This window comes from Acromyrmex echinatior, chromosome 3 (genome assembly GCF_024713525.1).
Source record: "Acromyrmex echinatior isolate Ae372 chromosome 3, ASM2471352v2, whole genome shotgun sequence".
NCBI classification, from domain to species: domain Eukaryota; kingdom Metazoa; phylum Arthropoda; class Insecta; order Hymenoptera; family Formicidae; genus Acromyrmex; species Acromyrmex echinatior.
Window position 1 is genome coordinate 2,863,932 of NC_141854.1, and position 13,743 is coordinate 2,877,674.

Sequence of the window (13,743 nt, forward strand, 5' to 3'; positions counted from 1 at the left end):
CTGTTCCTTTAATCTGTTCCATGTTCTTAATTCCTTTCGAATTAGTATAACATGTTCGATATTACGTACAATATACCTTTAGTTAATTTAAATCGTAATAATGATATATAATTAACAATCAAATAATTAATCCAATATTTTTAATTCCCTTAAATAAATAATGTTAAATAAATGTCTACGATTTATATACCTATAAAAATAAATATTATTAAAAGATATAATTTCTAATTATATATGTAAAATTAATAATTTAATTCTATTACAAACAAGCATGCAATAATCAATTAAATTTCTCAAACAATAATGAATTAAATAATTCATATACTTATATATGCGTTATACCATACGTTTATACCTATACTTTTCATATATTTACACATCATTTATTTGTATTCTATCAAATCAAATATCGCAACTCGAGATTCACAATGATATTTTCTGTCAACGGAAAAAGAGAATCGAAATATACTGCTACATCCCTGAGACAATGACACGAAGAAATAGTACGTGGAAAGAAATGAAGTAGCGAGAGAGAGCCAGCAACACCAGAGTGTAGTCAACAGACAGAGAATACGTGACTATGCAACCGCAGAAGATGCTCAATTCTAGCAAGCTGAAATACAAGGCAATGCAACATATCGTCGCTATGCATCTCGGCTACAAAGAAAATGCAAACTGATAGCACGGAAAAGTCGCCGTCATGTGCGCTGACAATTATCGTTACAAATCGAAGGGAGAGGATCAATTTGCAAGTGTAAAATCGTGTTGGCGACGATCATTCAATTCGTTGTGTAATTTCTGTTATGTTACAACACTTTCTCTCTCTTTCTCAGCGCCATACATTGTGCGTTGTGTTGTTCGTGACATTGCAAAATCTCACGCGAGCTTCTACATGTTTCGTAGCAAATGTTCTATTCTGCTGTCAATCAGCTATGTTGAAAAGTATGAAAACGTGATGGGAGAGAGAAATATTGTTATTAGATCAACAAAAGTATTACGCAATATTGTTTTAAGTCGATTTATTTATCGACTAAATGTAGATATAAATCGTAAGTTTTCATTAAAATATAACATTAATTGCAACAATATTGATTTTTTAATAATACTGCAATATTCTTCAGGAAGGCTCTCTGTATCTCTGTATCTTCATTAATCATATGCTTAAGTACACATCAGGCTATTTACGTAAACGAAGGAACAGCCTCTGCTGTGCACTCATAAATTAACTGCAAGTGGATAAATTTTTGTAGAATAAAATTATCGCGCTGTACAAGCCACTTAGTGCAAAATGGAAGAAACTATGAGCATTTAGGCGGGATAATGTTACGTCGCCTTCTTGAAAGATAGATGAAGGTTTGCCGGTAAGACGTGGGAAAGAAGTGAGATTTAAGAGTGGAGACTGGCCACGAATAATTAAGTGTTAACGCAATGAAATTAGCTCCAAGAGATGAATTAACAATGTTATTTGTTAATTTTTTTCTCTACAATTTGTTTTTAACAAGATAACATTTGTTACTAGACTAGATATTAATAAAAAAAGAAACCTACAAGGCATAAAACATTAAAAACAAAAAATTTTGAACGATTTTTCTAAATAATACATATTTTTCTTTTGGGAAGAATATAATTAGCAAAATAAAATGATGTTTATTTGACCTGTTCCACTTGTTAAATCATTCATTAATCATTAAAAGCAACCTAATTACAAAATATAATCATTCAAGAAACCTATGTGACAGATTAACAATTTAAAAGCAGTAATAAAAAATATCAGTTCGTAAAATTAACAGTTCAGAAATTAACATGAGGAATCTGTATATGATAGTTTCCACTTTACTCACGCAGATTTTCGCAATTGGATGCGCATTGAAACCAAGGCAAACTACGGATATCAATAATACGGACCACCAGCGTGGATGCTCAGGTAGAGCAAAAAAACGAGCGCTTAATTTCTACAACGGGTGCTTAATGAATAACGAGAATCCCTCGAAATCGTTAAACAGGGAAGTACTTTCCGCAAAAGTCACGCGACGCTGCCAACTGATCGGTCAATTGGGCAAGGATAGACGGAATGATATAATACGTATATGGGTGAAACACGAAAGAAGTAACTTTCAGTAGAAATTAATTTGCTTGTGCACGAACGTGCGATGAGTTCCAAATCGAGGAGTACGGTATCACCTCGTACACGGTCAACGATCCAACGAATGGACGACCATATACGACGATCTGATCGTGATCTTCAAGTGCCTGCCTTGTAGGGGGTGTACGACCGTTAATAGAGTATACTATACGAGGATACACGCGTCGAAAGAATGTGGGGAGTTTGGCACGATGCCATCACGATAATTGTCAGTGATAATTAAGGTATCACCTTATAAACAGCTTATGAAAAATCATTTCCGCCCATCATTTCGAAAAATCGAAAGAAATTATGTGTTATTAAAATATTGTTGCAAGAAAAATGTTCTACAATTCCCAAGAAATGTAGTTATTATGTAAATAATCTCAAAGAACTCTGCACTCTAATTGTGAAAAATTAATTAGGCAAAATTTGATTCTAATATTGAGTTGGTTTTCACCTCAATTTTTACATATATATAATGTAGTTCATTCATAATCTGATCATGGACATCAAATTCAATGTAACAATTTTTGAGATAAGCCAGATAAGATATATCAAAGAAAATGTGCTTAAAGTAAAACTTGCGCTCTATATTGTAACTTTTCATACGTATCGAAAATCATTCAAAATTCTAAAAAAATTCAAAAGTCTAATTCGGTCGCATAATTTTCTAATTAATTTAAAAGAAAACAGTATTGATATAAAAATTGATTTCAATGTTCCTATTTTCGACGTCACTCCAGCGAATAAGCACACACATACAAAATAATTATAATATTTTCTGTATCAATATTCTTCTTTCAAATGATTTGAACAATGATAGAATTGAATGATACATTTCAAAGGATTTTCAGAACATATTAAGCTTTGCTAATTAATAATTATATAGATACTTTAGAGCATGTTTTACATCTTTGATGCATAACTCAAGAACTGTCCATTATTTAATATTTATAACATTTTTTAATATAGTGTCCATATATATTCAGATTATGATATATTATATTATATGATATATTATATGATATATTATATGAAAATCAATTCAATTTATTCCGACTAAATTTTCGATGCAATTTTATAATAGCTTATTGAGTTATCCAAATTTGCAAAGATTATAAACTCTTTCAGTGTTGATGATTCTTCTTATTTTAAATATTATAATAAATTTCGTATTAATAAAGAAGTTTCTCGCCAATGTTTTAAATTTTAAGTATGTCTCTGATACATAAAATCAATTAAAGTCAAAATGTCTAATTTATTAAAACCATTATCAAATAAATTTAATTATATATCCGCTGTTAACATTACATGATATAAATAGTTTAATTGTAGAAGATTTCTGTTTTAACTTTCATCAACTCTTGGTTCTTACAACGTTTCCAGTATGATCCGTAGTTGACGCCACGTGCTGTATCACAAACTCTCGTGTACCGATTCCAATGTCGATAAAGTCACATGCTGTATCACATAATGCAGCCTCTGACTTATTCAACACTTGATAATATAAATTCTGATATAACATATCAGACAACATGTAATGTCTAATAAACCCCATTATGGCGTCTTTATGATATCTTTTGAATATGCACATTATAGAATACTTTTCCAACATATTCAAATTACACATGATACATATATCTTTGTGTATTAATATAAAGTATTTAATAAAACACAATTTTTTCTGTTTTCTAAATATTTTGCAAAATATTTATTATATTTTTTAAATCAGTCAGATTGATTCGCGAGAGATCTTTATTAGTTCGAGGATAAACTTCGTGTGCAAACGTTATAAATGCCTTGCTACCAGAGACTCGCCATTTATCTTCCGCACCGAGAGACACTGCAGTAAAGTGAGCGGAAAAAATCTAATTTGGCCACTCGACGAACAATTAAATTTTTACGGTGCGGATGAGAAAGGGCCAGGAAAGTAAAATTGCGTCAGCACGTTTCTATCCGTAAATTCCATTCCCGTGTCGCTGATACGGGTAACGAAATTGCGACATGGAAAAAGTACAAGGATCCGAAAAAAAGATATCAATTCTACGAGCGTAAAATTTAAATTGTTCTTTTACGTCATTACATAAAAAAAACATCTAACAAATACTGAAAACTTACGTATTAGAAGATAATTTTTATCGGTAATATATTCTAATCGATAATTGTATATCGAGTATACTTTTTTCTTTTAAAAATTTTAGATTATGATATATAAAATTGTGTATTATTTTATACTGATAACTAAGTATTGTTTTAATAATCAATATTCATTGATTCGATGAATTAGCAATCATGCATGAGAAAAAAAAAGAATGTCAAGGCGTTTTACGAGCAAACTCAATTGATTACCTAACGAATTAATTCTGTCATTATCTTTGCGCCTACAAGATTCCGACCTTGCGATCAATTTATCTTTGGTATGTCTACACTTAACAATGCGCAATAAAGACAGCAGCGAGTCAGAGGTGGACGAGGCTCATTATCATTACACTTTCGCCCGATTGCTCGACGTTTCTCTTCTATCATCGTAATTGACGTCATTTTTCATTAAATGCATAACGTGATGTAACACGGATATGACATCAATCACTATAAGTATAATTAAATCAGGATTTTTCTCTTTGAGAATATTTCTTGATTAACATTCTATTTTATAAAAATTATCTCGCAAATTATTATATTATATCTACGTTATCGCTTGTTTTGCTTGTTTTATACCCATTATAAAAATTTATTAAAAAAATATATTATATAAAAGTTTTTTGTTACTGATCGCATACCTCATGAGAAGTGACATTTCTGCGAACGCATTATGACATTTACTTGAATTAACATATTATCACGCATTTATATGTTCAAGAGCGTTTATATTTAAAGCATTATCCTTCCTTTTCAAATCGATCGAGACAAAGAGGCTTTGCCTCTTTCCTTGACGCAATGTTATATGTACAATATGTACATAGCCATTATTGTCAACGATAGATCATTGTCGTTCCATGAAAAGTATTGTTCTCTGTAGAAATTACAGAGGCGATAAGTGTAGGCTGTGCGTTAACGGCAAATTTAAGTGGGACGTTTGAATATTCTCGATTGATTTGCTCAATTAGGAGCATTATCGAGGTGTTAATATAAAGAAAGAACTCTCTCATATTTACGCAATGAAAGTGTAAATATCTTTAATACTTTTTGATATACAATATTTTTTCGTATATTTCGACTAGATGTTTCTTGAATGAAAGATTAAAGAGGGAAGAAAAACAAAGTCTAATAGAAAAAGAATGTGCTAGCGCTCGAGACTCACCTCGAACATTGCGGTCCCGTTCTAGTCGAGCAGTTCTAGGTAAGGATCTGCTTTTAGACTCACCTGTAACAGAAAATGATCATGTTTATATTATTTGTGCTGTTATGCATTGAAACATTCAAAACTGCAACTATTATTAATTTTCTTAAAAATAATCTCATCATAAAACAAAGAAAAAAGAGGGCACAAGTCAAAAATTATTATATAAAATAAAACATGATAATAGAGAATGTAAAATAAAAACCATAAAAGAAACAGAAATGTTTTAAGTTAAAAATTTAATATAGAAAGCTAGCAGACGTTTCGATCGTAATCGGATTATTTTCAATGTTAAAAATATACATAATCGTTACAGTCAGAAAAAACAAAAACATAATACAATAAATTATCTATTTCGCTCTCTAAAATAGACGCTGGTAACATGAAAACGAATATCGTAAATGTTCACAATTATAACGAAAAAAGAACGTACGCATAATAATAGCTACTTACAGTTAGTCATTGAAATACTTGTAATGTCAATTTTAGTAAAAAGAATGTCCTTTGATTAAAAGTGAACGAAGAACGCAAATATGAGTCTGATCCTGTAGAAAAATATAAGTGAAATTATAATATAAGTGAAATTATAGCGCAAGATTGAAATAATAAAAATCCTTCCTTCCAATTTTGTGATTCCATTATGTCTCAGAACACCGAGGAGATAAGATTTTGTTTTATTTCTTTCCGCATTGTCTCTAATTTTAACGTACTATTTGTACCCGAAACTCTTTTTATTTTTATTTTTTGACTTAAAAAGTATGTTATATTAAAGATATGCATATTATTTTTAGCTGTTACTATATTATAAAGTTCAGTTAATATAGATATATTCTTTACAATCTTAACCTTAATTAATTTTGCTATGTATCATCTCATATATTATATCTCATATATTACGTTGTTTTGTATGCTAATCTTTAATGGTTTATCTAGTTTTTTTTTCTATTGTTATCTAGCGCTATAATTTAGTTATATTATAATTTATATTCAGTTATATTATTTCAATTCTTGCGCTATAATTTCACTTATATTATAATTTTTCTGCAGGATCGGACTCATATTTGCGTTCTCTGTTCACTTTTAATCAAAGGACATTCATTCTTTTTACTAAAATTGACATTGCAAGTATTTCAATGAATGACTGTAAATAGTTATTATTATGCGTATGTTCTTTTTCCGTTATACATTATAATTGTGAATATTACGATACTCGTTTTCATGTTACGAGCGTCTGTTTTAGAGAGCGAAATAAATAATTTATTATGTTTTTGTTTTTTTTCCAACTGTAACGATATGTATGTTTTTAACATTGAAAATGATCCGATCGCGATCGAAACATCTGCTAGCTTTCTATATTAAATTTTTAACTTAAAACATTTCTGTTTCTTTTATTGTTTTTTTTTTACATTCTATATTATCACGTTTTACTTTATATAATTTTTGACTCGTAGATCTCTTTTTTCTGTTTTCTAAAATTTATGAGCCTTATTACTAATTAGATATTTCATTATAAAAATCAGTTTTTGGTCTGTTAAATTTTCTATGAAATTTTCTAAAACGCTTCTAAAAAAAAATTTATATTTACGATGCCATATATATTAATTTTGTTAAGAAAAAGACCTGTCGAAATTATTGAACATAACACATTAATAATGGGAAACACTCACAAAATTTTTCATTCTTCTTAGCGATAATAGAGAAATATCGATATTTTATTTTTAATTTTCTTCGAAACTAACGACATGTGTTTCTTGAACTCATTCAATTATAAATCTTTGTAAAAAATGTCAAGCAATTCAATTTTCTTTATATTATCTGCAAATTTGTATTATTATTATTAAAATATATGTAATAGAGTAAAGTAGCCTATTATGGGGTAAACTCCTAATATGAGATAGCGGTTTCTGCTAAAATAATAAGCGCATGTGTTTGGCTCTATCATGATCTTTTTATTCTTAGTGTGAAATCTATTTAGTAGAAAATTTATTATTAGATCATGCATATAATCGTTAGAACAAAAAAGCTTGTGAAATTGGATGTTGTCAAATTTTATTAAGATTAGTCTTTAAATCTTATTTTATTATATAAAAATGAATAGCAGATAAAGTCTGCATGCAGTAAGATCTAAAATTGATAGTGATATAATAATTTGTATAACTGTAAAGATTAGTGATTGCGAAACCACAAAGCGTGGAAGTCGTAATACTCGGGGTATTTCTAGCTAATATGAGAACATCTAAACAATTCTATTATTGTTGAGATTTCACACACACACGCGCGCGCGCGCGCGCGCACAGAATTATACAAATTAATATGTATACATTCAAATATTTTTTGTTCCTATACTTTCATAGAATATAATAATAAATTGTATATAAAAAGCTTATCTTTATTTTTTTCCTTAGGTTCCTATTATCTGCTGAAAGAAAATATTGATTGCTACAACAATTTAGATAGTAAAATATGGCGTAGCATTTTTAATCGGTTGCAGCAAGTTTTTAGTTGCGTTAGCCTATCGAAATCATATACTGACATTAGATAGGTTAACGCAAAATTTGCTGCTACAAACAAAACTGGCTGCTGCAGCCTATTAAAAATGTTATGCCATATTTTACTCTCTAAATTGTTGCAGGAACCAATTTTTTCTTTCAGTGAGGAGACACTGAGCCAAGCGCAGCGATTCTACCATACCTCCTTTAAGTCGGTTCTATATTAGTTGCAAGCCAATCGCAAGTTTGTTGCAACAGCCAATATGAAGCGTTGATTTCAAAATGCAAGCTTCAGATAATGTAGCTTGCAACTAATATAGAACCAGCTTTACGCGAGCCGGCGAGTTGTGAGGGCTCGAGATTATTGGACTTCAATAAGGGCTGAACCGATCGAGTTTTAAGTATAACTTAATCGATGAGATACCACCTCATATAAGGAAACTCTTGTATCATATTAGGAACTCTTTTTTGGAATGATCAAAATCGGCATTTCTGGCAAAAAATTTCACATATAACAAAATATAGCTATTATCGATTCCTAAAATACAAACATATTTCCCATAAATTTAACAGGAAGATAGAAACTAAGATTATAAATTAAATAAATTACAAGTTTAAAAAAAAAAGTCTTAATAGGCCTCTTAATAGCCAATTTTACCCTATTCACTCTTTTTTATGACTTATGTCTATGTCATTTTGGTTCCTCGAAATTAATTAATGTTTTTTAATAATATAAATTAACATAAATTACAAACGTCGACTGTGTCACAGATTTTCAATGTCGCCTTTGGAGGGTTAACATCAGTGTCGATATAATATCGGCGACCCTATTCGCGACGAGAGAACGGCCATCAGAAGTCGACTGCACGCATCCGCGATCACGGAACCAGAAGTTCGCCGCGTTCTGCCGCGCCGCGTCGCGCCGGTTCTGTTATGCGACTCCGTTTCGCGGCTTTTTCGCGAGGACAGCTTTTTCATGGCGCGTCGCACGGCCGTAATGGACGCCCCGACCGTATCCAAGAGAGCATCCACGCTCCAATTCTCTCCAGTTCCGGCCGCGCCAAGTGCGGCAGAGCAGCAGGTAAGATGTCTCACATCCGCGCGCGCAAACGGACACTTTCCTCTAATTGCACGCGCCAAACGGTCGTGCTAATTACAAACCGCATTTTTTTCTTTCTTTCAAACGTTATACTGAGTCCACGAATATATTCGTGGTTTTGGAATAAGGTAAGACGGAATCTTATTAAACGATACTTGTTTCAAAATGTGACATTCGTTAAAAAACGAAAGCTTTTTCAAATTAGATGGATCGGTATTAAAAAGATAAACATTGTAAAGAATTTATGGTAATCATATAATCCGACAAAAATGAAATTGTTTGAACTTTAAAAGATAGCATAGGTAAGAGTAGGGGAAATCGGGGTCAGTAGACTATAGGGATAAGTAGAATAATCGAGGCTACATTAAAAACAAAACACGCGAGACACGCGTAAACGTGTCTGAGCACGCAGTAGTGACTGCCGCTCAGTCTGCTGTAACATCTCGTTGCGAACACATCTATAATGGAAGTTATGCCACAATTTTAAAAAATCATACACCTAAGTAAATATCTTTATTCTTAAAATTTTTGTTTTACAATCGTACATGATTGTCTGAGATGTTTGATTTCTACTTATAGTAAGTGTAATTCTTACTTAATAAAGACAACAGATTTTTTTTGTTTATGTGCTTTGTTATCGTATATTGTTAATGTTTTTAAAAAATAAACGGATGGGAATAGTAGACTAATCACAGCATGGGAACTCATTTAGTGATTCTTATAGTATTTACTCAAAATTTTATTCCTTTAAAGAGATTTTCCTCAGTGGTAAATGTTATAAGTTTAGATCTTTCATATCCAATCTCTAAAACTAGGCTTATTTGACTTGTTTTTGCACGAAACGAACAAATTTTGCAAAAAGAAGCATTGTTCTGCCCTGCGAAGCGAATGTTTGTATTTAAAATATATTTTTATAAAAGTTTTATTAATATGTAGCTAAAGATGTAGCTAAAATATATTGATTTTCATTTTAATAATCTTAATCAAATTACCCCGGGCCCGGGGCTGATTGAATCAGATAGAATGCATTAGAAAAATGCATTTTTTTTCTTATTAGTTATCAGTTTCCCCTTATTATTAACATATTATTAGGTAATCAAATGTATGTAGTAACTCAAATATATGTAGAATTCATTTTCTCGATAAGTCTCTTAATTTTGTCTGTAAAAATTCAAAACTGAAAAATGAGTCTACTAGCCCCGGTCTCTCCTATTATCTTGAGAGAAATTTTGAGAGAAATCTTACATTATTAAGAAGTACATATAAAGTAAATGTAGTAGCATTAATAAATGTAGACTCGAACCATACATAATATTTTCTTTTTTAAATAAACTTTCTGAATATTCATGTGTAATTCCATCGCAATTTGAGCAATAATAAATTGTATTTTTGTCAATCCGTTGATTGTGAGAAACATGTCGCGAATTGAACAAAATTATTAAGAAAATTTTCTATAAAATAACGTGCAAAATGTTACACAATTATCATTGTGTCGTATATCACGCTATTACGAATATCGAGTATAAGATAACTCCTAATGTAACGAGATAGTCGGTAGTTTTGTCTTTTTCAACTTGAGAGAAGATCTCGACTAAATGCACGTCTCTTTTTTCTCTCCTGAAGCGGCTGTGGATCTTATGTGATAGTATAACAGTAAAATACACAAAATAGTAAAATCATGCACAAATATTACAAGATCATTTAATAAAACCGCGAACATGAGTATATCCTCAAATGAGTTCTGAGATAAATGCGTATTTGCGTTTCAACTCGCACTTACTCTCTAAATTTTTTGGAGTGAAATTTTCACTCTAATCCTGGAATCACTGACCAGTTCACTCTACGTGGAGGAAGTATTCACTTTAATAGAGTAAATTCTTTCACACTAAGACAAAAAGTGAAAAGTTTCATTCTTATTTTTAAAGTGAAATTGTTAAACTTCACTCCAACTAAAATGCAGAAATTTCGCCAAATCACGCCTAACGCCTTTTCAGTTCTCGTACAAGCCGTTTACAATTATTAACTGTGTTTAGTTGTTTTGAGTGTATGAACAACGTCAAGTGTTTGACAAACTCGAGAATGAATCTATCAGAGGTAAGCCTGTTTATACATTTGTACATACATAAAATAGAAATTAAAAGGATACGAACAGAGGTTAAGATATTTTGTATAGGTACTTTAGTATAATGAAAGAAATTAATTTCTACTGAAAACGTTAATAAAATGTAATAAATCAAGATTCATGTCTTCAATCTTTAATATGTTTGTGCTCCTGTACATATAGAGATTTCAAGACTTAGTCAAAAAATGCCTGCAACTTTATGATTAGGTTATAAAACATCCTCCCTCCGAGAAAAGTCACTCTTTTTAGAACTGAAGAATAAATCCAAATAAAGAGTGAACAATTTCACTCTTATGAAAAGTGAAATTTCGCTCCACTTTAATTGGCGGTATTTTCATGAATATTTGGAGTGACTTTTCACTCCAAAAAAGTGAGATTTCACTCCAAGAAATTTAGAAAGTAATTAAATATCTACGTGGCAATATCCGCTGCGATTTAATAGCAAAGTAACAAAATAAGAAGAAATAGTTCTAGCAGAAATAATAAATTTTAAGAGGCTCCCAAAGTTGTCTGTATTACCGACTAAACTATACAGTTTTATAATATAACAATTACTTTTTTCCTCTTTTACAAATTCAAAAATCCTTTCCCAGGATTAAAGTATACATATTAATATGCGCCTATGAAGTAATGTGACAACCTGATCTCGATCTCCTCTAGCATGTAATGATGTGTCAATGATACATAAATCGTCTATGCGTAAGTGTTATTTACAATAAGACTAATCGTCTTTAGGATTTCCTTAAAACAATAGCGTAAGACGACAGAATATATCTTATAATTAATAAGAATAATCTTTTACACTTGTTATAATTTTACTACTGGCAGTAATTATTAGTAAGTACGACGATAATGGCAGAGTATCGCGATGCGCACTAATGATAATTATCTCGTGTCTTGAAAAGAGAAATTTATGTAGTAATCCTGATTTATACAAATTGTGCGATTCGAGAAAATCATGGCTCTATAAATACTTGATCGTGCGTACATCCTGTTGCTGCCAACACTTTCGAAAGCAGCAGAATCAGTTTCGTTTATAAGTAAGTGCAAACGCCGACGTTTGAGAAAAAAGGCAGAATGTTTTTCTTACTTTCTTGCACATCGCGGCAAATGATTGATCACCCGCTGTCGATGAACATATAACCATCATCCAAACCAGATTTACAACATTATCTATAATGTATGAGTGAGAGGATTTTAATTTCATCCGGAACGTCTGCTAATGGTTGCTAAAGATGCATGGAATACTCTAAGCAGTCTAAGCTGTATATTTATTTTCAAAGCAAATAAATTTACTCTTGGGAATTTCGTGCAACTTCTTAGACTTTTCAATCCCGTGTAACAAGTTCCTGAGAAGTTTCCTTTCGGGGAAAGTATAAACAAGTTCATAGGTAAAATTATCTCTTTATTAATGTTTCATTCACTTGTCTCATAGTTACAACACTAGTTATGGATCTTGAAATCTAATTACACTCTGGATTTACTAGGAAAAAAACCAAGTGAAAGTATATCGACTTTCTTAAGAAAATTAATATAAACATTCAAATAAAGAGACACTGAAAGAAACTACTACTAAAAAAAGCATGAGATAAAGTTAATTACGTACCATAAAGGTAATGATATTAATTATTATTTTGAAAAATATTAGATACACATAAATACATAAATAAATACTACATTTTAACAAAAGCTTATATATTTATATATTATATATTGTATATAAAATAAAGTTAAAATTCAGTTTAATTTATATGTAATTTAGTCTTATCGATTTGTTATGTTTAATTAATAATAATAATAAATATTCCACAATAATGAATACCACAGAGAAATGAAATATTCATGTTTTTTTCAAGTATAAATATTGTATAAGATATTACTATTCGATTCGTATTACGTAAATGATTTCAAAAGTTAATTATTGCATTTATAATCGCCGGAGTAATTACAATGGCAATGAAGCATTTAACAGTTGTTTTGCTCGATGAACACGATATCTTTTTTTTCTTAGAAGAGAAATCAAGAATAAAATTAACAGTGGTACCTCAGTGCACCGATACCTGCTAAAATTTCCACTTTTTTCAAATCGGATTGAATATTACAATTACACAGAAGAAGAAAAAAAGTCCGGATGATAAAGTTACACGTTTCATGCAAGCCAAGAAAATACGATTGAGGAGGATTGGCTGGTCTGGCAACGAATACATAGAGAATACTGCAATTTCGATTTCTCTCCGGTGTAAATTCGAATGCCATTTTACGATCATTCTTACAATCGTTACGAGACGTTTGCGCGCGCAAAAGCGAAACGCAAAGGCGCTTGTGCAACTTCTTTTACGGTAGTTACTCGCGTAATCATTCACGCCAAGAGAAGCGCATCAAAGATTTAGCGTACAGCACGTTTATTCTAATGATTATTCTAATTACTAAGCAATTACAATGATAGTCGTCTCTTAAGATGACTCTACACGGTCAATAATACTATCAGTATTAACAAATTTATATATATATAATATATATATATATGGGGTGTCTGGAAATAATCGCCAAATATTTCATGAGCAGGTA

The 13,743-nt window shown here is 30.8% G+C and overlaps 1 protein-coding gene across 4 annotated transcripts in view; it reads right to left on the reverse strand.

Moving 5' to 3' along the window:
* Positions 1 to 13,743, reverse strand: part of raskol (Ras GTPase-activating protein raskol) — a 170,820-nt gene that overhangs the window by 111,194 nt on the left and 45,883 nt on the right. For 3 of the 4 annotated variants that reach the window (XM_087404131.1, XM_087404130.1, XM_087404132.1), the window contains one exon: positions 5,427 to 5,489. The exons of the other annotated variant lie outside the window; for it this stretch is intronic. In XM_087404131.1, coding sequence (XP_087260257.1) covers positions 5,427 to 5,489 — 63 coding nt within the window. The remainder of the gene's footprint in view (positions 1 to 5,426; positions 5,490 to 13,743) is intronic. 4 annotated transcript variants of the gene reach the window in all.